The sequence below is a fragment of the Natator depressus genome, chromosome 1 (assembly GCF_965152275.1).
Source record: "Natator depressus isolate rNatDep1 chromosome 1, rNatDep2.hap1, whole genome shotgun sequence".
Classification (NCBI taxonomy): domain Eukaryota; kingdom Metazoa; phylum Chordata; order Testudines; family Cheloniidae; genus Natator; species Natator depressus.
In genome coordinates this window covers 241,134,519-241,160,447 of record NC_134234.1, presented here as the reverse complement: position 1 = coordinate 241,160,447, position 25,929 = coordinate 241,134,519, and the positions used below count along the sequence as shown (strand labels likewise).

The window sequence follows — 25,929 nt, the reverse complement described above, 5'->3', positions numbered from 1 at the left end:
CTCTTGATAACAGACTGCCAAATTATTTATGCCTTGTTATACTGAGATGGGATGATTATAATGTGCTGTACGAGGGGCTACCATTGACTGACCATCTTAAATAGCACTACTCATATGGAACCATGTTCGAATGTCACTAGTTTGACTTACACTGAATTGCAAATGGAAATACTGTATTGACTTTAAATCCCCACATGGTTTGGGTCCTGGTTATATTGAACGTTATTCCAACGCTAGATGTCTGGGATGCTCAGGCTAACATGCTAGGGGTTCTTCTCTGAAGTTTAAGGAGCTGAAGGTGCATAGTGGTAGACAGGAGGATGGCTCTGCTGTGAAATCTGTTCTTCACTGGTTCAACAGAGCTTGTATTAAGTTTCAAGAACACTGCAGTACCTAAGAGGGTAGACTGAATGGCTGGAGTTTCACAAATAGGAAGTTGAGCTGTCAATATTGACTTAGCCTCTGGACATATGAAAAGCAATTTATGATCATGTATATTTTGTATGTCAAAAATAAACAATCCCCAAGTATATACTGATTAACTCTCTAAGCAAACTAAAAGTTAATTGCCTGTGCTACAGAATGCTAACTTTCTAGTTGGTAGTCTCATTCTTAAGATAGTTAGGAGTAGTAACTAATACTTTTGTTCCTTCTAGGATGTTAATTACCAGCAGTGCTATAAACGAGGCGGAGTAACTGGCGGTCCTCGATCAAACTCAAGAGGTAAGGCTAACATGATATCTCCAACCATGTGCATAAAATGTTAAAATGCAATTCTGAATATGTAATGGTAAAAAAGGCAGAGGTCAAATATAACTTGGATCAAACTTCTGCTATTCCCAAGTAAAAATCCATTTCAAAGTGAGCACTAAACTTTGTCTGGGATCTCCAGTCTGGCAGTCCTCCCTGGCGAATCATTGCAAGTACTAAAGATTTTGCAACTAGAACAGTTTTTAATTCTGACAGATCTAATGGTCTTTCATATCTCCACATCTGCAGTGTGAATAGAAGTAGAAAACTTTATTTAAGATTAATAGAAATATTCACAGGATGCAAAACTGGCACCCTGTGATCTGATAGCTAATCTGATTTCCCTCAAGTCTTAGTTGGCCAGCTGTGTGTGTGTGTGTGTGTATATTATTGGCTATATATGCACAATCTCAGCATCTGTCTGTAGGTAAGCTGTCTAGCAAATATGGATCCCCAAAACTTGGGCAGGATTACACTTATATGGGAAATATCTTTCAGTGTGAAGCTGTCATTTTAGATGCAGCATAACTTCTCTCCAGGTTGGAATATAAACACTAAACAAATAGCTTTTGAAACTCAACCTTACTGATCCTGAAATCTTTGAGTATTAATAGGATAGTCTGTGTCAGAAAAAAATAGACTAAAACATTATAGGGTGGGGGAAAATAAGCTTGCTGTGAGTGAAGGGAAGAGATCCCTGCTTTTTATTGCTGGGCATGAAATAAGTGAGGGAGTGGGCTGCAGACCAAAATCTTAATTGTTTACTTTAAAAACACAATTTTGGTTTTGAAAGTTATAGAAAAGCTATATTACCAGGTCAGCAACTTTAGAACTAAGATCTGATCGTGAAATCCTTAAAGTTCTTGTGTTTTAGGTTACAGATGAGAAAATAGACAGGAAGAAAATTGCTGATCAGGTAGCACTCATGGTAGAGAGTACTTCGGAAGAAGGGAATTGAGGAAACCAGATGACTAAAAGAGAAGCGGAGACTCAAACAATCTTGTAGCAGAGGACTGAGACAGTATACTATTTCAGTTAGTGTTACTAATGGAGTTGATATAACTTTGGTTTATACTAAATAAACTAACATTTTAAGTTATCTTGTAGGAAAAACAGAATTTGACTTGAACATTTGAGGTGACTTGTGTTTGCAAAACCCACTAGTATTACATTCATCTCATGTTCTATCAGTGTACTGCATCTTAAAACTTTCTGGCACTTGAATGAACAGCTAATGTAGTCTTACCTTTTTTGGTGGGGTGCAGGAAGTTGCTTGAATATGGTTGTTTCCGATTAAGACACTTCTCATATCCATGACAGTAGTATATTGCATTCCATATTTATCCAGAGTAAGCCATCAGGACACAGTAGGACTGATTTCAGATTATCAAACTAATTTAGCTTTCATATCTCCTCCTGAAAGCTTAAGAGAAGGGGTGCTTCTGAAACCTTAATCCTCAATTGGTCACCATAAGACCTTGAACTAATCAGTAAAAAATAAACATCCCCTACTCTGAGAATCTTCAACAACTGGGGTACGCCACTTTGGGATTAAACCTACGTGGCAAATAGTTCGGCTAAAGCTGTATTTATAGCTGCTGCGATATATCCTTTAGGGTGTGGAGAAAGAATAGTGAGCAAACAGTCATTTGTTTAGCAAGATAGTTTTGACAGTGACTAAAGTTGGTTGTTCTCCAAGGCTCCATTGACTATTTATTGTAATAATTGCAGTATGTTTATATATACAGAAACTTTCAGTTCTTAACCTTAAACCTGCACTTTGAAAATTGGACAGAAAGGTAATCTAAGAATCATTTACTGTTGCTAATGATCTTTAACAGCAGGATGGAGTGATTCTTCTCAGGTGAGCAGTCCAGAAAGAGACAATGAAACCTTTAATAGTGGGGACTCTGGGCAGGGAGACTCCCGCAGCATCACCCCTGTTGACATGCCAGTGACAAGCCAGGCTGCCACCATACTACCAGTGCACGTTTATCCTCTCCCGCACCAGATGAGAGTTGCCTTTTCTGCTGCAAGAACATCTAACTTGGCCCCTGGAACTCTAGATCAGCCCATCGCATTTGACCTTCTGCTGAATAACCTTGGAGAAACTTTTGATATTCAGCTTGGTAGGTTTAATTGTCCAGTGAATGGCACGTATGTCTTCATCTTCCACATGCTGAAGCTGGCTGTGAATGTTCCACTGTATGTAAACCTTATGAAGAATGAAGAAGTCCTAGTGTCTGCATATGCCAATGATGGGGCTCCAGACCATGAAACAGCTAGCAACCATGCTGTCCTACAGCTTTTCCAAGGGGACCAGATCTGGTTACGTCTGCATCGGGGCGCTATCTATGGAAGTAGTTGGAAATATTCTACCTTTTCAGGATACCTTCTGTATCAAGACTGAAATCCATGTAATGTTTACAAAAAAGCTGCTCCAAACAAATTGGTGGAGGGGGGGGAAAACTAGCTTTGCACTTAATACCAATTTCATAGAAATAAGGTTCCATTATCTGGGAGATGGTGGTCCTGTTTTGCAAGGTGAAATCCTGGATCGGGTTACTGAATCAGCACTAATTTGGCACTTTATCAATTGTGATGTAGCCTTGCTAGTTAAGCTGTGAATGTCTATTGTTTGCACTTATCCTTTTACTGTATTGGTGTCCAGCTTACTACACTACTGATATATTGCCTCAAGTATGGGCTATTCACAATGCCTTGTTGTGCCTCAATAAAACAATTAATATGCATTTTAGTATTTTTTTTATAGTGGTTTTTTATTATACAACTCTAGCCAGAAACCTGGTCCACTAGCTTGTGGTGAGAAGTATATTGTATTTTTAATCATGGAAATTAGTCTTCACCCTGAATTTTAGGAAACTGTGCTTGAATTTGTTGAATTCTTTAGATGGAAGAGACCATTGGCTCATTGTTCCCCCTGCCAATGCTGTATGTTCTCCAGACCTCTGTCCTTTCCACTGCTGAATGAATCAAAGTAGTGGCTTGCACACTCCTGTTGCTGGTATTAACTTCTAGATCTTTCCATTAAGATTAATGTTTCATTTTTCTTACGTTTCTTATTTTTAGATATCCCAGGTAATGTAGTTATATCCCTCTAAATTTTTCAAGGGATGTTCACTTCAGCCTCCCTTTAGTCATCACCTAGCCAGTTAATATGCTTCAGTCTTAAACTTAACAGTTCTCTAGACCCCTAATCATTTGTTCTGTATATTCCTTTCATTCTGATATTCCTTGTATTGAATTGCAGACTTGAAACCAGTGTTAAGTGCTGTATAGAGGGTGAAACTCCACTGTGGTGTATATAACCCAAATCACACTTGAAGAAAGCCCAAAAGTGCTGCAAACTCCTAAGTTGTTGACTGTCCCAAGTCTCAATTTGGTAAAATTCCTTTGAAATCTTGCTAAATGGACTTGAGTTTTTTCAGTTTGCAGTTTCTATCTGAACTCCAAGGTGTATCAAGATATTTCTCACTCCCATCTAAAATTTAATGATATTTAATATGCAATCTCGTTAACTCTCTTTAGTTAGCTTAAGTTAATTGGGTCTCACTTATCCCTGCATCAATTCATTAGATAGCTCTTCAGTGTAATATTACCATATATCAAAGTTCTTCAACCAGTGTTCCCTCAGTGTTGGCTGCTCACGTCCAGTTAACTGGAGTATTTAAGTACAGTTTGAAGGCACTGAAACGCAGGGCTTCAAGTATAATGTAAAATGCCATCATTCTGTGGTTTCATGTCTCAATTACTTAATATGGTATTTATCCAAAGAAGGGAGGAGGGTCATATGCAGACATCTGTTTTAACTGAAGCTTCATGGTCTGTTTATTTCTATTCCAGTTAGTATCCCTGACTCAACTGAGGTATTTAGAATATGCAGCTTGATGTGTATTTCTAGGGATAAGTTCTACAACTGATAGAGCAAGAAAAGCAGCTCAGTTGCCCATTTTTTTTATTGGCTCTGCAACAATAAAATGGAAGTCCAGTAAGCAACTAGAACATGGAATACAACAGATCTGAAGGAAAAACTTGCCATTTTAGGCGGTTTTGATTCCCCTACTTAGAGTTCATCTGTACTCTATCAAACTACACTGCCTTCATCTGATGACCATGTAATTCTGTCCAAACTGTCAATTCCATGGCCAGGAAGGACCATGGTGATTATCTAATCTAACCAGTAGAACACATGCCATAGAACTTCCCTGAAACAATTGCTGTTCAAACTAGAGTGGGTTTTTTTAGAAATCTAGTCTTGATTTTAAAGATTTCCAGTGATGGTAAATTGTTCCAATGGTTAATTACTATCACTGCTGAAAAGGTACACCTTATTTCCCATTGGAACTTGTCTAGTTTAATCTTAAATCTAGCAGACAAAACCCAAAGGCTGGAAGAGCCACCCTTTAACCTTCACTTAAGCTAAACCAAGTTGTCTGGCAAGATTTCTATAAAGATGTTGGGTATCCATGGTTCTATTATCCCCTAAGAATCTAGATTTTTCTCCATTCAATTGTACTAAGGTTACTTATCAAGTGATAACTGCAAAGATCACTTTTTGAAGACTATTTGCTTTGTCTCAATCCTCTGATTTCTCCCCCCTTTTCTATGGCTCTTCAAAAATTGCCCATAGTTCCATGAATTTGCTAGTATCCCTAACACCTTGGTATGCAGATCATCCAGAGCTGTGTTTAATTTGTGAATACCTCAGTAACCTTAATCCCACTCCAGTTGTGTAAGCATAGTGTAAACATGCTAGTTTTGACTCTCCACAGTAAAGTGTCCATTAGGGTGGCTTCTCCTTCCCTTCATATCAGGCAGTTCCCTATCAATAGAGATTAGGCTGCTGGGGGTATGAAAGTCCTAACTCTTTTCTAACTTTGAAGCTGTTTCTGGTTTTCAAGAAGTACTCACTTTCACATTTAGTTTCTTTGACAAACTTGCTTCAAGTAATCCGGTATCTTTGCATCAAGGTAAACCATAGATTCAGCTTGTAGTGATTTTTTTTTTTCTCCCCCCTACAGGCATATATAGGCAAACTCTCAAACGCATGTGAAGTTTGACAGGGCATAAACTTCTCCTCCAGGCCTCAAACTGTTTTGGATTCAGCCAACGCCTTTGACCACATGGAAGCCAGTGACTGAGCATTTCTTGACATAATTTAGGATATCACTTGCTCTTTATACATTTGTCTGGCACCATCCTACAGCTTCACTGAGATGCTGGTTATGCTGCCTCTTGAGTCCCTTTACGCCTGGTGGCTTGCTGCTTCAAGTGAGCCACCAGTACTCTTATTTCAGTTGCTGGTCAAGCTTACTCACCCGTGTCAGTCTAATACATTTATCAACAGTCAAAAGCCTATAACTGCTGCCTGACTTCATACTGTTTCCTTTAAGCTTCCTTAATCCACATCTCTTATCCAAAAACTCTGACTCCCCTTCCTGCATGATCATTCCAGTTTGGCTTGCCTGGATTTTAGCAACTGTTAAAGCCCTTACAAATTCTTCTCCAGCTTCCAATTCTATATGTTGTCTTACTAATCTAATGCAAATATAGAAATGATTCAAGATAGGAGACACAGCTGGTAGTAATTGCATATCCCAGTTGACCATGCTGCTTCAAGTGAATTTTCTAGCAAAAACATGACTGCATCTGCGTGAGATGTCTTCACCAATCCACACTTTTATAACAGGTTCAGCCCTAGTCATTAGCATGGACACAACCACCTAGAAGTTTGCAAACCATGTGGAGGATGAACAGATTTCCAAATAAGCCTTTTCAGCTACTCAAAATATGTACTCTGGACTAACTGTCTGTAATAGTATAGCTCATTCTATGCAAGTGAAAAGCATGAAGATATGCTAAAGTATACTAATTGAAACCAATTCTTACCAATATACAATTACCTTGCTAGTTAAGGTTGTAAACAGAACAGATTATGGATGGCTGTAGTAAAGAATGTCATAGTTCATAATTTTATCAAAACTTGAAAGGTTGTGGTTTATGCAATTTCAGCTGTTAAAAGATTTAGACAATTTTACACATTCTTAATTCTACACCATGCCTTTTTTATTAAAGCTACAACTATACAAGAAATTAGTGTAAAACACACAGGCCAGTACCTCAAATGCCTGTCTTCCTGTTTAGTTCCTGTATTAACTACCAGCAAGGCCTCTCAACACTAAGGATTTTAACAGTGGTAGTCCTAGACTAAATGAAGTTCTAGTGTCCTCAAAATCTAGGCCAGTGGTTCTCAAACTTTTGCACTGGTGACCCCTTTCACACAGCAAGTCTCTACGTACAACTTCCCCTTTATAAATTAAAAACACTGTTTCTGTATTTAACACCATTATAAATGCTGGAGGCAAAGCAGGGTTTGGGGTGGAGGCTGACAGCTTGTGCCCCCCCATGTAATACCCTCATGACCCCCTGAGGGGTCCCAACCCCCAGTTTGAGAACCCCTGCTCTAGGCAGCAGCATAGACACAGTTGAAGACTAGTACTCTAAACAAAAACATAGCAGCACACAAGGTTCAAGAAAGCACCCAAAACAAAGTGGAGAACATTCTGAGTTTTGATCATAAGCACAGAGTATATCTGAAAGCTGCAAAGTGCACAAATACAAGTATATGTTGCACAATCTCAGTCGGGGCTGGCACCAGCTTTCCAAGCAGGTGCTCGGGGCGGCAGTCTGTGTCCAGCAGCGGCAATTTGGCGGCACCTCCGCCACTCTTTCCGCTGCTGCTGCGGCAATTCAGCGGCGACTGCTTGGGGCGGTAAAATTGGTAGAGCTGCCGCTGATCTCAGTTTCGTGTAGCTGCCTAACCCTAGACTGGTTGATGCCCTGGTCCTTCCTTTTCATCTCATGCCTCAATACCTATACTGTGGCAATCTTTGGAAATACTCTGTGTAAATGATTTTCTTTGAACTCCGTTTTAATCTATAAGAATATCTTCAGACTAAAACAATACCTAGATTTATTATATTCTTTTTGGGAGAACATTTAAGCTTGTACATCTCAATGCCTTTTGAAAATGTTTAAGTAAAATTGTGTGTGTGTATATGTGTGTGTATATATTATATATAGGGTTAATGTAGACCTTTTCTGCACACTTAACCCTTTCACTAGCTCTTTATTCAGTTGTTGCTTTTTGAATAGCTACACTGTTAACACATCTGTGCAGGATTTAGATTTAAATGGATTTCATAAATCTACAGAAAAGAGGACAAAGCACTACTCAGTTCTTGGTAAATCTTTTTTACCTGGCTAAGTCTTAAAATATGGTAGTATCATAACTATCTTATAATGGCTGCTGGAGACAACTTGTGTCATGCCTGTCAGGTAAGACAATTTAGCATTAGATTTTGTTTCAAATTCTGTTTGTTTATAGTATACCGTAAAACTTAATGGAATAAACTTGAAATGGCAGCATTGAAGCTGACAAGATTTTTGCTTTTTCAGGCCACAAGTGTATTGAGACAGCAATAAGAATAATCTGCCAGAATTGTCATATTTGACATTTTTTGTAGCTAAAGAAATCCTACATCCTGCTGTGCTAAGATGCAATACATTCATTACTCATCCCAGTAATGTCACCTTGGCTTTGCCATTTGCCTCTTCCTCAGAGACCACCTTCAACACAATAGACTACAGTTATTCTGCTTATAAAATAGGTAATAGATGAGACTAGTTCAGAAGTCTGACAGTCAAAGCTTTGACTCTAGGCTACCACAAATAGCTTTTGATCTGCTGCAGATTTGCCTTCCTAATCATACTAGTATCAAATCCTGATATTTGTCTTTAACTATTTGGCAAATGGAAAAATGGCCTTTGTAGAACTAACCATGTTGTTGGAACTAGATAAAACTAGTTCATCTTACGTAGACATTTATGAATAAGTCTTTATCTTTACAAGTTGAACTCGAAATATGACGCTTGCCTTCTAACTGCAAACAGTATATTAAAAGTAGCAAATATGTTTGTATTTATTGTCTGAATCATTTGCTGAAGGATGAGAAGATCCAGGGCAGCAAGGCTAAAGCTGAGTCTGTGGGACTGCTCCATGCTGGTAGCTTCCAATTGAAGCCCATTTGCCCCTCTCCCCTGCCCCTAAGCAGACTCCAAGAACAGCACTTTGAGCTTGGTATTACATCCAGACTCAGAGGCGGTCCTGGGGCAGTTAGTGGAGAGTAGTGATAAACAGCCTTCTAGAGTAAAATGGAGCACCTCTTCCCCCTAAATCTTCAGGGGGGAAAAAAGAGGTCAAAGACCTCTCTTAGCTTTGGCACTAAGGAGACTCTATGACCTGTGAAGCTCTAGTGGTACTGGTACCAGGAGTGCACAACCCACGGTTTGATACTGATATTAAAAGGTTTTAGGCCTACTCCAAATGGAGTCCCACAATATGCAGGCCTGTTATGGATAAAAGTGGGGTTATCTATTACACTATCTGCTCAGATCTTTGGCACTGAATAGACCTTTGGTGCCAGGAAAACCCTTGGTATTGAGCAAAAGAGTAGTACAGTCTAAGTCAAGTACTTCTTCTCTATAGGAACAACCCTCACCTAGGACCTCATTCCTCTACCTTCAGATATATGTGATGGAAGGACCTGAAGGTGTCTATCTGGAGGGGTACATTTAGCTTTGATGTGGGATATGAGAATTTCCCCCCCCACCACCCTCCTCTCCCTGTCTGTAAGGCAGCATCTATCTCTTATGCCTGTCTCAACTGACTGTTTCTTATGAGTGTAAAAGTTTATTCTTCAGCGGCGAGTAGTGGTGATTTGCCCCCATTCTCATATGGTCCCCTCCCCAGAATTTGGATCTGAAAGGAAGTCTAGGCTATCCCATAGTCTATATGTTTAGAGCAATCAGGCTCCAATGTCCTGGTACCTATCTCCCTGATCTCCTTCTCCATTTCTTTATAGTGCCCCACTGTGGCAGCAGTAGAACCCCTGGGAGCTTTTCAGGAAATACTATCCTCGTGCACCCTCTTATACTGAGTCAGGCCACAGCCCCCCCCCCATCCTCAAGCTCCTCCAGTTCAAATCCAACAACTGGAAGAACCCTTGAACGAAAAACTACCCATTATCTGCCCTGGCAGAAATCCCTCCTGTGTCATGATGTCTGACTGATAAGAGCTTTCAAGAGCTCATGAAAAGAGTAGCTGAGGCACTCCAGATTCTATCTGAAGTTCTTCAAACTATTAGATGGTCTTATATGCTTCCATGTCAAGACAAGTTGCCTCCCAATTCAGGCCCTCTTATAGCCCACAAGAAATGTGGCAGACTCATGCTACCATTTCCCTGACTGCTAAGAAGACAGAAAATAGTAGTGGGAGTAGAATATCTATGCTCCCCAAAAGCAGATACAAATGAAAGGAATAGGCAACCCTACTCCTACCTATCTCAACCTCAAGCACTGAGACTTCTGTCTTTAAAATGTGTTTTAATCTCCTTTCCCACACACCCATCCTAGATAACCAGTCATCTAAGGCAAAGAACAATGTTACTCTTACACGTAGATGTGACTTTAAAACACTGAAATACCTAATTACTTTTCTGTCCAATAGCAGGCTAAATTGTTGAAATGCTTGGAAGCTGTTACTGGACCATTCTGACTGTCTCTTATTTACTGTCTCTTATTTAAGCGAAAACCCCATAACAAAGAATACTACACTATACTACTTTTTTTTAACCTCAACATAGAATCGTCTTTTCAATGTTACCATCCTTCTTATAAAAGATGGAGCATTACATAAACTGTCATTTATTTGTACAAGAAATGAGGAAATACTGAACAAAGTGTCATGAAGGACAAGATCGATTTCTTATTAAAAATGCCAGATTTGCTGTAATGGGAGTGAATATAGGACAGCAAGGTACTTAAATGTAGCCAGTTTAAAGCTGCGCTAGTTTAAAGCTGCAGCAGAAAACCATATAAGCAGAAACAATATCCCAGAGAGGGGTGGTGTGAAGGTTTTTGATGCAAGGGACTGCAGAGCCAAGACATTGGTAAGGGTCTATACTGCATTTTACATCTAGGTTACTAGTTTCATTCTAGGCCAGAATAGTATTACAGTCTGAACAATGTGTGATCTATGTGACATGACTTCGTAGTCTTAAAATTTTAAAAAGCACCTAAGTCATTTGGGAGCCAAATCTGTGTTCAAAAGTGCCTAAGTCACTGGGTGCTTTCAGAAACTGCCTTTGTTCATTTGGCAAGGGGTAGGTACACAGGCCATACATAATTGCTATCATATTGTAATTGGCTCCTTAACTAGTAGTCTCAATAGAGAAATGCTAAAGTTACTCTCCAATTTAAGGGGGATAATGTAGAGCCATGGTTCTCAACTTACCATTGTGTTATGTGGGCTGCAGGTTGAGAGCCACTGCGCCAGATACCCACTGGCCTACCCAGCCCTGTGCTGCCAACCTGCCCCTTCCCCTGGGGGCCAGACCCACACCACACACTGCACTAATCCCCTGCCCAGCACTCCACTGCCCAGAGACACCCCCCTCACAAGACTTGTATGCCCAGCACCTGCTGCGGTGGCGGGGCCAGGAGTGGAGCCCCAAGTAAAACCTGGGGGTGCTGCAGCACTCCCCGCACACCTGTAGTTCCTGGGCATCTGCTGCCCTTCACACACCCCCTCACTGCCCAGAGCCCACCCAGCGCCCCACTCTCCCGCACCCTGCCCCCCTGTCGCAGTCACTGACCCTACTGTTGGCAGGAGTGCTCCAGCAGGGCTGCTGACACCTCTCCCCCTCAGCCGGCCCCACCCCCTGCCAGACAGGGAGTGGCAAATCTTGATTTTTTTTTTATAGCACGCAGTGGGGCTGCAGCAGTGTGTTAATTGGGCTGCACGTGGCCTGTGGGTTTAGAAACTCATACTGTAGATGTTTTCAGGAGAAGAGAGTTCAAGCAGCTGGGTAGGCAACTTGGTAGTCTTAGCGCTCCAACTATTGGTCCATGCTGTTGCCTAGAATATTTTCTTCACCCTAACTCCAGGGGAAGCCACTAGTGAATATTTACCTCTTACATTTTGCATGGAACAGAAAATCTGTGTGCTCCTTAACAATTAAAATTGTCCAATTTAAGGAAAACACAAGTAAGGCTGCCCCCTTTCCTTCTTTTCTTTCTCCCCCTGCCCACAATTGAATTATCCTGAATACTGATGTATGAGTGTAGATTTATGTATCCTGGGAATGTGGCTAACCTGACTTCAGTGGAGTTATGCCAGATTAACATCAATATAGCAGAGTAAAATTTGGCCTTATGAATAAACAAAGTAAAATTTATAACTATGCTAACAATGAAGTGAATACTGATTACCTGCCAAGAATTCAGAGGCACAACCAGAATTTTCCTAAGGAGGGGGCCCAAAGTGGAAGACATGGAGGAGGCAGCATGAGATAGCTGGCCAGGATTCAGGGGAGCAGGGTCTGGGGGAGTCCTAGGGCTACAGCTCCAGAAAGAGCTACTGCCCACCTCCGCACCCTTGGCCGTGGTGGGCACTGACAACTTCAGTCGCCATTTGTTCCAGGACCAGTCCCAGCTGAGGACCTCTTATCCCACTCACCCACTAGAGAGACCAGGACTAGCTGGGATCTCTTCCTCCACTTCTCTCCTACCAGAGTGATGAGGAGAGACTGAATTTGTGGTAGCATCTATGGCCAAGAGGACCACCCCCCTATCTGCCTCCCATTGCACCCCTGTAAGAAAGTGAAGGAATTTCCTTTACCCTACCCTGCTATCGTATTTGCACAATTGGCCAGGAGCATTTTCAAGGCTTTTATCTCTCTTTGGAAAGCTTAGTACTGGTCCCTGGAACTAGTTAACTGCATGATATAGATGTCAAACAAGTGCCTGTGGGCTAGTTCAGACTAGCTTGATGTATTTATTTGGCCATCAGGGTAGATACAGATTCTTTGCAATGTCTAATAGGACCCCTACAATTACAATACCGTGAAATTTCAGACTTAAAAAGCTGAAATCATTAAATTTATGATTTTTAAAATCCTAGGACCGTGAAATTGGTAGGACCCTACTGATAGGAGCTGTAGGGAAACTGAATTTGGGATTCCTGAAAGGTGGAGACAGAAGTAGATAAAGCTCTGAATTCCAGGACACAGAGAAGGCTGCTGTTTTCCACACTGAATAGTTCCTCACACTCTGGGAAGGGCCAAGACCTGTTAACCTGTAAAATCCAAAGCCCTTTTTAGGGCACCACCCTGAGTAAAACACTGGCCTAAAAGCACAATGGATTGATTTAAATCCAAGTGGAAAGCCTCAATTTAAATCAGATTATAATCAATTTTTCTATTTGTATTGCAATTATATACTAAAGAAAGGTGCATTCTCATTGGTTGATATAACCATTGAAACATGTTGATTTTCAACTAACTAGAACCTTTACAGTAGATTTGATACATCTTTTTGCTAGTAGCTTGGAGGGTTCACTGTAACTCTAAGCAATTATTTCTTACTCTCACGTTTTAGAGAAGGAACAAAGTAGAGCCACCGATCTTGGTCTCTAAGGGACCTGTACTTCTCAAATAGAGAATCCCTGCTCCGCTAGCCGGGCAAGCACCGGAGGCATCTTGAAGAAAAGCCTCTGGTTCAGCCAGTTTCCACCCTCCTAAACAAATCTGTCAGCTGGAGGGGCTCGGGCAAGGATCACCTCTACAAGCTTCGGGGGCAGGGGGCAGGAACACCTAAACCCCGCACACGCCTTCAAGCTGCTGAGTGGAGCAACTTTGCCCCCCCTCCCATAGACAACCCCCCGGAACAGTTGCCAGGGGAACAATCTCTTTCTCCCCTCCCCCCCCCCCCCCCCCGGAAAAAAACTGGAGGGAGTAGCCGTGCCTATGCTCCCCGCCCCGCCAAAAAGTCTGCCCTGGGGGAGGTGCACCCCTCCACCCACTTAAGAAAAACTCCAGCTGGGTGGCGACCGGGGGCACCTGTCACCCTCCCCCCCCCGTAAAACAGTAATGACAGGACCAGCTGCGCGGGGAGGACGGTCAAGGAGACAAGTTTCCGTACCACAGCATGGCCGCCCCCATGGGGGGGGACAGGGCGTGCCGTGGCAGCCGCCGTAAAGCAGCTCCGCAGTGCCACTGTCCCTTTCCGTACAACAGTATGGTGGCCTCCTTTCCCTGGCCCCGGCTGCACGAAGCTGAAGGCGGCGCGGTGGCCGTAAAGCAGCCCCCGCTTCCCCACGCCTGGCTGTCGCGCGCGCCGGTGCGAGTGGTCGCGGGGAGCGGAGCGCGCTGGTGATTGCGGGGCTGGGCGGGGGCGGCTCTCGGGGCAGCGAAGCGCTGCCTCCCGGCGTCGGGGGCGACATGGATCCCAACAGGATCATCCAGGCCCTCAAGGGCACCATCGACCCCAAGCTGCGCATCGCGGCCGAGAACGAGCTCAATCAGGTGAGGGGGGCGCGGCGCCCGGGGCCGAGGGCCGGGCCCTGCCCCCCCGCCCGACCCTTCGCCCGCGGGGACGGGAGCCCGGCCCGTGGGGGGCGGGCGGGCGGGGGGGGTCCCGGTGATCGCCCCCACCGCCCCTACCCCCACCCGGAGCTGGGCTCCCGGCGGCTGGGGGAGTCTCCGCAGTGCGCTGCCTGTCCCACGCCGCTCTGCCCCTGGCGCTGCCCGGGGCCGCCTCGTCTCTAGGGCGCTGCTCGTCCCTCCACCACAGCCTGTGTGTGTCCGTGTGTGTGTGTCCGGGGGGGCTCCCATTCCCCCGGCCCCTGGGGGGCGGCGCTACGGCTCTTCCCCGGCTTGGCCAAGGGCGGGCGGGTTCGCTCGTGGTAGGGTAAAATGGGGGCGGCAGAGGGGTCAAGGAACCCCCCGAGGGAGCCTGGGCATCACCGAAGCATCCTGCCCGGGAGCTGCTGCCAGCAGCTGCCGCGCGGTCGGGCGGCCTGTGAGCGCGGTCAACGCCGGGCCTCCGGGCGCTGCTCTCAACCCGTCGCCGGACCCCGGCAGTGATCGTCAGGAAGGAGAGAGCGTGTGGTGCTCATCTCTACTGGTAGTGATGGGAGGGGGGGAGCAGCATAATATCTCCCCCCCCCCCCCCCGTCACCTGAGCTATCTATTGAGCTTGTTCATCCTGTCTGTGCAGATAGGGGAATCTGTCACTTTCAAGCATCTCACAGCTGGTTTTGTAGCCTCTGTGGAGTGGTGATAAGGGCAGAGCCAGCTCGGCCCTAGGCACCAGTGGACTCTTAACTACAGGCAGCTCCTAAATGGAAACAGTGCTTAAAGGGAAATTTAAAAAGGTATAAACCTGAAGTACAGTAGGAGTGTTTCCACAATTAACAGGAAAATCTGCTGAGACATTTTGTTGTGAAAAGAATATTCCCCTGCAGTGTTTGAAAGCTAAGGCACCGCTACTGCAACTGGCTATGTATGAACAGACTTCTGTGCCGCTGTGGAGTTCCTCTGACTTCACTGGGATCCTGTGTGGTTACAGAGGTCTGCCCATGTGGCACCAGTTGCAGGATCAGTGCCTTAACTTTCTTAACTAAGTTTGTGTGCTTAAAGATATGAGTCAGGAAATGTCAAAGTAAAGGTTGCACCTGAATTCTTAATGTGGTGGTCTAGTACATGTGCATTAAACTTGAAATACATGGTTGTGTACTCGTTTTTCAAGTAATAGATATAATATACAATACTTCAGTACATTGTATGTGCAGGTTGCAATGCTCATGTGCCCCACACCATTCACTATGAATATTGTACATTGACTCTCATGGATTCCTGACATGTACATTAGACATATAGATTATGTGGTGTTTGTGTATGTAAGGTTCTGGAAAAACTGTGATACTCTTTCTCAGATATCACAGTATATCAGGTGGTCATATAATTAGACTATACTGTAATGGCACGAGGGTGTACAGTTAAGATTATGCCTGCAATCATAATTTTGACACTTTCTGAGTTTTGGTTTGTCATACAATCTTCAAATTCTCCTAATGTAGGTATTTTGGTGGAATATAGAAGAATAACTTCAGTTTTGAACTTATTTTGAAGAGGCCCACCTTTTGGGGTCTTCACTATGTTAATTGAAATGATTAATAAGGCTTCCCAGGATTCAGGTTCAGTGTAGAAATTTGTCCTTATTCTAATTTTCCACACCTGCAATTTAAAACCACTTCTGAATTAATTATATCTAACACTCTCACTTTTAGTGGTGGCAAGTTCTGTTCACTGTTGATTGAAAATGGGCATTTGAAATGCTGTGAGGGGTGGTTATATCAATATGTGGCCACCTTCTTTCTTTTACAAAGTCCATGTTTATCTACAAACCACAAAAACAAATGCACCAGTGTTTGTTTTATCCTTATTAAAAACAACATGTGGGAGCAAAACTACAATAACAAACTGCTGTATGTTTGGCAGGGTTAGAGCAAAAGAATGATGGTTTGGATTCCTGGATTCTGTTCCTGCCTGTGCCATTGACTTATTGCACGAGTGTTATAAAGCTTAAAGAAAGTTTTGAAGATTGTTAGGGTCATCAGATGAAAGATGTGATGACTGCAGATTACTAGTAAATACAATTGTTATTTAGGATTCTGATTCAGTTTCAAGGTTGCAGGGGTACTTATCAACAATATTTTAAAAAGCATGTATTTTTTTAAGGAAAACTGACAGGATTTTTTTTCTGGTTTAAAAAGTGATTCCTGAAATTAAGAGAAATATGTAATATTTTTGGAGGCTTCCTGTTCCTAGAGTGAGTGAGCATTATGGATTTAACTGATATGTGTCAGGTTATCTTGTTATTACATACTAATGCATACAGCACTGGCTTTAACTGTAATCCCTCAGTGAATGGAACATAAATGTTGCCTAAGGAATGAAAACTGATAGATATTAGATATTCATTTTTGCCCTTGGAATTCTGAAACATTTCAGTGCTAACCTCTGGAGCAAGGCTTTAAAGCCTTGTCAAACTTTAGTAAATCCTATGACAATATTGACCTGGAATTACACACTTTCATATCTCAGAATTCAGATGCTGATTTATGTCATATACCAGCGATTATATCAAGAATACACCTCTTTTGGTGACTAATGGCTTGTCTAAATACAAAAGTTATACCACCTTATACTGGTATAGTTAAAGCAGTACAACCCCCTTAGTGTGGACACAATTATATTGGTATAAAGATGCTTATACCAGTACTACTTTTTCCTGTGTGGGAAGGGGAACAAGCTATGCCAGTATTGCTGGGTTCATAGTAGAGGCTGTACTGATATAACTATTTCAGTAAAAAATGAATAAAGAAATAAATCACATCCATAGTTAAAATAGTTTTGCTGGTACAAAACCTTTTTGTTGACCAGGCCTAAGTCACTTTTGATGAAACTGGCAACCTTTAATGGTGCCACTAGGTCTTTTTTATATAAGCCTCAGTTTTGATACCCCCACCCCTAATTCTCAAAAAAAAAAAAAAATCCTCCTTTGACTAGTGTCCTTATGGGTGCTCTACTCTAGGTGTGTTTGCATCCCTGCATCTCTGACTGGAGAATTTTCGTGGCCGTCTCCGTTCAGCCTGTGCATGCGTTGCTCCCCCCACCCTCCCGCCCCGCTCTGCCACGAGGCTAACCATCACAGCGATCCCTGATCACTGTGCAGGCAAACCCTCCTCAGTTCCTTCTCAACCATCCCTGGCTAAAGACAGAGATTTAGCTGTCCAATAGCGCGGATCATTAACTTCTTCAGAATTGTTAATTTCAGCTACCTTTTTTGGAGCTTCCTTTTCTTTTTCTTTTTTCTTTTTTTAATCTTTATTACTAAAATAAATCCTACTTTATTTTGGACATAATTTTTCTTCAACGCTCTCCTTCCCCTCCCTCAGGTCTGGGGACCCCTCTGGACAGGGTATGCCTGATGCACTGGGCTTCAAGAAGTGTCTTAGGCCATGTCTACACTACCCGCCGGATCGGCGAGTAGTGATTGATCTATCGGGGATCGATTTATCGTGTCTAGTGTAGACACGATAAATCGATCCCCAATCGCTCTGCCATTGATTCCAGAACTCCACCACAGCGAGAGGCAGAAGCAGAGTCGACAGGGGAGCTGCGGCCGTTGATCCCGCACTGCGAGGACGCGAAGTAGGTGATTCTAAGTCGATCTAAGCTACGTCGACTTCAGCTACGCTATTCTCATAGCTGAAGTTGCGTATCTTAGATTGATCCCCCTCCAGTGTAGACCAGGCCTTGGTTGCAAGGAATTTATCCTGGTGACTGATGGACTCAGTGTGTCCACTACCTGGGGAGAGAACCACATACCACAGAAGTGTGGTTTGTGCCGACAGCTGAAGGCTAGATCCAGAAAGGTTAGAGAACTGAGACGCAAGGCTCTCTTAATAGAGATAGCCCTTCAACCACCCTCTGAGCTGTATCAAGACCTGGATGATGGGAAGCCTCACTGCAACCCTCTACTTCTAAGGGAGGTGAGCCCAAGAAGACACCCACAAGCCACTCACGCAAGGCCTCTAAAAAAGGGCCGTGAGAATCCACAGCAAGCCCCGACCTAGCCGAAAATGATCTCCGTCTTGCTCACTGTCATCAGTACTGATGGCACTGAAGCTCTCTAAGTCTGGTACCCAAGGCTTGCACGGTAGCACCCAACAGAGCATGTTGAGGTGCGTAAGGACCCAATGGGCACAGGCAAGGAATCATCAGTACTGACTGGGCATGAAAAATCCACAAAAGCTGGCCTGGGGAAGGCTCCTACGGTACGGACATTGACATCAGTGCCATCTTCGGCATGCCAGGCACCAGCGGACCATACTATCACATCCAGATCACTGACTCCTTCGGTGCAGGTATCTTGGCACCAGCAATCACCAACGGTACCTTTAGCACTGCCGGACTTCCAGTACTCAACAGACCTTTTGTGTGAGACGCACTGGATTCGCCTTTATTCAGTACCGGGGCCTCAGTACTGAGTCCACCCAAAGCTCCAGACTCACCGGCAACATCATTCCATACCCCACCTTTTTCATCCACTGAGTCTGATAGTGAGCAAGAAGATGTGTTCTCCCACCGCTCCTGTCACCACCCTGTGGTGCCCAATTCCAGTATGGACCTCAGCCGTACCATTCCTCTGATCCCCAGCCTCCTTGGTATGGGCAGCCACTGTACCAACCACCGCCTCTCCCCAATGGCCCTAAGAGGATTGTTGGCAGGCACTCAGACATCGTGCCTCCCCTGGCTCTAGTGTGGTCCATCAAGAGCCAAGGAGACATCCTCCTTCAGCTGCTGCATCGAGGGAATCCTAGCCCCTTGAACAATTAAGAGAAGAACAAGAGGCGGAAGTTGAGGAGGAAGGTATCCCCCAGACTAATTTCTCATTGTCATCACCAGACGGCGTGCTTTTAATTGTAGAACAAAAAAAGTTTTTTTTTTTTTTTATATAGCGCTTTTATCCAAAGCGCTTTACAATAGTTATCTAACAGTACAAACAACATATGGAAAGATCATTAAGTGGTCCACCGAGATCCTCAGCAATTTTCAAGTGGCCTGCGAAAATAAAAGTTTGAGAACCACTGTTTTAAAAGATTCCAGGGCTACTCTTCGATCGCTCAGAATCTACATGCCTGGGCAGAAGAGAAAAGATAGCTCTCAGCCTTTATTCAGACCCCATTTTTCACATTTCATCCCAGAGATTGTAAGAACCCCAGAGAAAGAAGTCCATGTTCCCCAAACGGAAACCATCGGACTCAAGCTCCTTCTTCACAGCCATCCACCTCAAAATGACAGTTTTGATGGGTTAGTCAAGGTGCCTGCAGACCATTCTCCTCAATGCTATCCAACACTGGAAAACCTCCCTCATCCCTATGGATGCCGTCTCACCCTGTTCCGCAGCACCTGGGAAAGGATAACCTCCGACAAATGGGTTTTGGAGATTATTGGAGATGGGTACTCAATCCACTTCACAACTCCCCCCTGCCAACACCCGTCCCCGTCTGTCTTCAGGGACCCTTATCACAAGAGCCTGCTACGAGAAGAGATTGACCATCTCCTCAGCGTAGGAGCTGTAGAGTCAGTGCCCATACCTAAGAGGCAAAGGCTTAGAGTTAGGGTTACCCAAGAAAAAGGGAGGTTGGAGACCCATACTAGACCTCAGAGTGCTCAACAAATTTGTCAAGGCTCAGAAGTTCAGGATGGTCACATTGGCAATAATTATCCCAGCGTTAGAAAAGGGAGACTGGTTCTCGGACCTTGACCTTCAAGATGCTTACTTTCACATTTCAATCATACTGAATCACAGATGATACCTCAGATTCACACTTGGTCAAGACCACTACCAGTACAGAATACTGCTACTCCCCTTCACAGTGTTCTTTTGTGACAAAGTTCCGCTTAGACTACATCCAAAGTTCACCCCCAAATTGATTTCTGCATTTCACATGAATCAACTCATTCACTTTCCAACTTTTATCCCAAGCTCTATCAGAATAATAGGGAAGCCATCCTCCATACGCTCGACATAAGGAGAGCCATTGCCTTTTATTGGGACAGGACAAGAGTTTTTAGAAAATCTCCGAGACTCTTCCTCGCTGTTGAAGACAGGTCTAGAGGTACAGCGATTTCAGCTCAAAGACTCTCTAAATGGGTCTCAAATTGTATCAAACTTTCTCAGATTTGCAACTTAACACCCCATCTACAATCTGCACGCATTCTACGGGATCGATTTCCTCACACAGTGATACCCTTGGAGAATGCAACAGACAGAAATCTGCAGAGCAGCTACCTGGGCATCTGCACATACCTTTTCAGAACACCATGCCATCCTGGGGGACTCTGCCGCAGACACCAGATTCCGCGCCACAGTACACTCATCTATAACAGACTCGACTCAGAAGCCCCAACCTCCAGTGGGGGGATACTTCTTGGGAGTCACATACAGTGGAGCACACATAGGGACACTATTCAAAGAAGAAGAAGTTACTCACCTTGTACAGTAACGATGTGTATCCCTATGGGTGGTCCGTGACCTCCCCTCTTCTTCGGAGTTCTCATCATGAACTCAGCGGCAGAGAAGAAACTGAGGCGGGTTTACCTGCACACCATTGGTTAGCCTCATAGCAGATGATGGGGAGCCGGGGGAGGCAATGCATGCGTGGGCTGAATAGACGCTGCTACCAGCATTCTCTGGTCAGCAGCACAGGGATGCAGATACATCTACAGTGGAGCACCCATAGGGAAATTATGCAAAGAAGAACCATTGATACTGCACAAGGTGAGTAATTTCTTTCTCTGAAATTTTGTGTGTTTGAGGGCTTTTATGAGCCTTCTTGTGTAAACCAGCCCTCCCCGGGTATAAGGGTATAGTGTCAAGATGGAAATCCTTACCTGGTTTGCTGAAAAACCTGGTGGGAAACAAATAGACTCTGATCTTTCTGCTCAGAGTTGGCAAAAGTGGCCTGCCAGTTTGTGCATGATGGCCTTTATCCAAGACCAGTGATCTAGATTCCTTGAGCCCATATCATTCTCCAGAAGCTCTTACATATTTGTTGTGTTGCTAGCTGTTACTGCTGTGGCATCATGTCAGGCTACGTTGACACTACAGCTTATGTCAGCGTAACTTATGTTGCTCAGGAGGGTGAATAAATCACCCCCCTGAATGACGACATAAGTTACACCAACATAAGTGCCGGTGTGGACACATTTCATTATGGAAATTATCATTATCTCATTATGGAAATGCTACATCAAGGCATCCGGGCCATGAGAAAGAGACCTAATCATGTATTTCTGAGCGGTTGAATGAGGTGCAGTCCAAGAAATGATGTAGTGTAGTTGTGTTCGATTTTTAGTTAAAGTTCTTCCCTTTCAGCTAGGAAAACCATCAAAACCACTAGAGCTGCCAAGTGGTAAGCTATCTGAAGAGTACTGGTAAAGCTCTTCCAGAGAAGATGAAATAAAGAGAGCAGCTGGCATGCAGACACTGGCAAAAAGCTCTCTTTGAAACATCAAATGTCTGGAGCTGAGAGAAAAGAGATCATAACTGACTAATAACTACAGGTGTTGCTGAGGCTGAAAAGTCACTGAACCATGCAGAGTTCCCTATTCCTCATGCAGGAGGATGCCCATTGAATTGTGGCAGTATAATGCTATCATATTTTCACCTTTTAATCGAGCATGCTTTGCTCAGAAGTTCACTAAGCAGTGTTTCCACTTAGAAGTTCTTCAGATGTGCTGAAAATGGAGTGTCTGAAAAGTTCCCAGAAAATACACAGAAACTTGTGGCTTTGAAATCTAATCTGTCTGCACTTGATTTTAATTATGTATGGCTAGTCCAGTAGGTTTTCCAGATTTTTAACTTTTCTCTTATGTTACTATAAATTTAATTCAGCAGTTATACTGCATATAACAAAAACATTTGCCAAATATACTTCAATGTAATTTAAACGATTTACTGATTTAAAAGGGAGTGTGGTAGCATTTCCATTAAACTATGAAGTATTTCTCACAAAAGTGCTGTGTATCTGTGAAGCAAATCAATATGCATTTGACTCTTTCTGGGTAAGTTTTAAAAAAAATAAAATAATTCAGACACTTCTGCAGAGGTTTCTATTATCTGTAGTCAGTTTTGTCTCAGTATTTAGTATCTCAGAATCTCAAAAAAAGTGCCTTTGTCTCCTCACTAATGCCACTTCCTTGCCTATATGTGCTCAGTTTTATAAATAATTATTTATGGTGCTGGAGGGGGTGAATTCGACATAAGTGAACTTCCTTTCAAACTTCACGTGGAAAGTCTCAGAACACTGTAGTAACTCTCTCAAAAATAGTCATCCTAATTTTCTTACTCATTTGGCAATACAATATTTTAAAACTTTTAAAAAACATGACTTTAACTATGGGTTGTTTTGTATAAATTTCAGTCGTACAAGATCATAAATTTTGCTCCCAGTCTACTACAAATCATAGTTTCGGATCAAGTTGAATTTCCAGTACGTCAAGCAGGTGAGCTAAATTCTTGTTTCATTTTCTTCCTGTTGTAAAAAGTCAATAAGATATTAAAACAAAGTGGTGAGCTATTGTCATGTCATTAAACTTAACTCTATTTTGGCCTTTAAATTAAAATAGTTCAGTGAAGGAGCCTTAATGACTTGGTGATTCACTTTCGTGTGTGGTGGTGAAATCTGGTTATGGCACACCAAACCTTCTCCCTTACTTTCCTGTGTTTGTAGTGATCTCTCTTGGATTAGGTTTATTTCCCTGCCTTTATGGGCAAAATTTGGATATACAGGAGGGCATGAGGAGATCAGATTTTTTCTTATGAGGAGAGGTGGAGCCCACATGAAGAGGGTATGTGGAGATCGGGGGATCTTATCTGAATGGGTCTGTCACTGTTTTGAATTCTTAGCTTAGAGAAATAGAAGTCCTTGTTAACATGGACTGAGTCAATGCTGGATACTTACAGACCCTTCCCGCAAAAACAGATCTCAAGAAAGATCCCTTAGATAAGTTATGGGTATAAAGCTAGCTAAATGCATCTTGAAGGGATTCCTTATATGCATGTGACACCGGGTATGTGGTATAGTTAATATTAAGCACGTGTGTAACTCTTTGCAGGATCAGGACCTAAATTTTTTGTTTGTAGAACATGTTGATTAATCCTGTACAATAGGTGGCTAAATGTGAACCTTTAATTAGTATAGCAAATATTCCACTTTTCCAAGAAGAGTTTGATGAGGGTTTTTCACTCACATTTCTCTATCATATGAAATAGAATTTTCCATAGAAGATGGGGGGTGGTTGAATTTTTGGAAAAAAAAAAAAAGTTAAAAAGACCAGTTAATCCCCTGAGTGCACTGGGGCATGCTGATGTATGTTGTTCATCTTGTTGGCCTGTATATTATCATAGATAATGCAACTGTGAATGGCATTGTTAGGACCATGTTGGCACAAAGGGAGGCACTTAATTCAGGATCCATGTGGTCATTTTAATAAAACAGAGTCTTATTTTAATTTGTCAGAACAAAACAAATTTATGTGTGGAGCATATTTCAGTATTTTTTGTGGAGGAAGGAGGTGGGGAATGGAAAGACAGTACATTTATACCAAATTGCTAAATCAGCAGAATGCTACAGTTGCTGTGAGAGCAAGAATTTATTCAAAATCACAATCCATGTAGAAGCACATGTCCTGGTGTGACCTCAGTGTGTTAAACTATTGTATTGGTCATTCTGGTCCTGTTTTTGTCTGAATACTCTGGTCTGTCTGAAAAACAAGTTTTTTAATTTCTGACATCCACTTGACCCTTTTAACACGCTTTGCACACAAACTACAGAATTTGGTTAATACTCTTCAATCTGTCAAAATTGAGAAAAATATTCTACTTGAATGTGCCTGATTCATGCTTTAATTTGCTTTAAAATCCCAATCAGGAATTAACTAAAAGAAAAAGAGTGAAAGGATTAGTATTCTAAAGGTTTATTAAGAACTTTCTGCTAATGTTATGTCTGAAAGAATAGTTACAGGCATTCTTTAGGAGTAAGTGATATTTTCAGCTAAGGATTACCAGATACCACTTTTTAATGACGTTTCATGTGAGGCGATAGGGAACATCTCCGTGGAATTACGGAGAATTTTAATGAGATAAGGCTTGGGGAAGTTACAGTGGACTTCTTTGCTGGAATAAAAGGTATGCTCCATGCCAGTTCAATACCAGGCATTTCCCCCCCAAGTAGAATGTACGGGCCATGCATATAGTTATGCTTTGTTTTAAGTCAGCCCCGCAAAACTCTGCTTACTGAGGGTGAGTAGGTTATTTTGAGTGAAATATTGTAATTTCCGTTCATTATAACTATGACAAATGACAGATGCGTAGCTTTTGTGCCTAGGCTGGTAAATTGTTGTGACAGTTTTGCAAAGCTGGTTGTAATAAAGAATACTGTCCTGTAGAGGCTGGCTGAAATAATCCCATATTCTGTTTAGGACCACACATTTGACCCTGATGTTTCTAGTGATGAAAAGCTTGGGTTTGTTGACTAAGATCTCCCACAACAACTGATGCTAAACTATCTATTTGATCTTGTATTTAGTGTGACACTCTTCTTCAGATCTGGGAAAGGTACTAAGAGCTCTGTGTTGCTTGAAAGCTTCTGTCTCTCATCAGCAGATATTGGTCCAATAAAAGATATTGTTTCATGCATCTTGTCTCTCTAATATTTGCTAAAGGATAGACATTCAGTCGTTCTTAGCCTTCTGCCCTGTTTTGTTGTTCAGCATCACTTTGTGCCACCTTCAGCTGTAATCCACATTGAATGGTAGGGACTTTGCTACAGAGCTGAATTTAAGCAATCCTCTCCATGCTGCTATGTTAGGATTTTTTCTGTAATTTAGCTGCCATTTACCTGAAGAACATGGTGACACAGTACTGGCCGGATCGGGAACCGCCACCAGGAGAAGCAGTATTTCCATTCAACATTCATGAAAATGATCGCCAGCAAATTCGTGATAACATTGTGGAAGGAATTATTCGGTCTCCTGACTTAGTGAGGTACGTTATACTATGCATATGTTGACTAAGGGCCTGACTTTCAGAGGTGCTCAGCCTCCGCAACTCCTTTTATTTGTCTCATTAAATTGGACTGTTTTTAACTTGCAAGTGTCTTCTGCTCACAATAAGAGATTTACTACAAAGCGTAGAAAGTTTAAAGTAACTCCTGAAACTTGGTCTAATCACTTTCTGTTTATTTTACTAATTCAGAGGAGATTGGTGCATGGGGCTGTCACAGTAGTTATTTCAGCCTGCCACTGACCCTCAATTCCAGATAAATACCATTCACATCATAGCCTGAAAATGTATTTTTTTGTGTGCAAAGTCCTTTACTCAGCTGCTTTTATTACTTTTATACATGTTGGAAGAACTTATTTCAATTAATGTTTCCGGTACCAATGTTTTACAGACCTTAGGAAAGCTAAGATATACTTCTCTACTTTTGAGGACAGTGGTCTAATTCATAGGTTTATGACTCTTCATTGGCCTAAGTAAAATGAGTTTGATAGTATACATCAGGTTTCCAGCGGACCAGTATCCCTGTTTATAAAAACAAGAACAAACCCTTTTCTTTCACAAATGCTAACAAATGGCTTCCTTGTTGGTAATCTAATCAGAAAGGTACTTGTGGGGGAA

At 42.7% G+C, this 25,929-nt stretch overlaps 2 protein-coding genes across 7 annotated transcripts in view; both read left to right on the top strand.

Annotated features, from left to right (window-relative positions):
* CAPRIN2 (caprin family member 2) overlaps positions 1-3,497 on the top strand; it is a 75,150-nt gene extending 71,653 nt beyond the window's left edge. For all 6 annotated transcript variants that reach the window (XM_074939319.1, XM_074939328.1, XM_074939347.1 and 3 more), the window contains 2 exons: positions 657-723; positions 2,592-3,497. In XM_074939319.1, the coding sequence (XP_074795420.1) occupies positions 657-723; positions 2,592-3,160 (636 nt within the window). In that variant the 3' untranslated portion in view covers positions 3,161-3,497. The remainder of the gene's footprint in view (positions 1-656; positions 724-2,591) is intronic.
* Positions 3,498-14,038: 10,541 nt separating this feature from the next.
* IPO8 (importin 8) overlaps positions 14,039-25,929 on the top strand; it is a 66,792-nt gene continuing 54,901 nt past the window's right edge. The window contains exons 1-3 of the mRNA XM_074939287.1: positions 14,039-14,195; positions 22,670-22,751; positions 25,137-25,293. Of these exons, the coding sequence (XP_074795388.1) occupies positions 14,112-14,195; positions 22,670-22,751; positions 25,137-25,293 (323 nt within the window). The 5' untranslated portion in view covers positions 14,039-14,111. The remainder of the gene's footprint in view (positions 14,196-22,669; positions 22,752-25,136; positions 25,294-25,929) is intronic.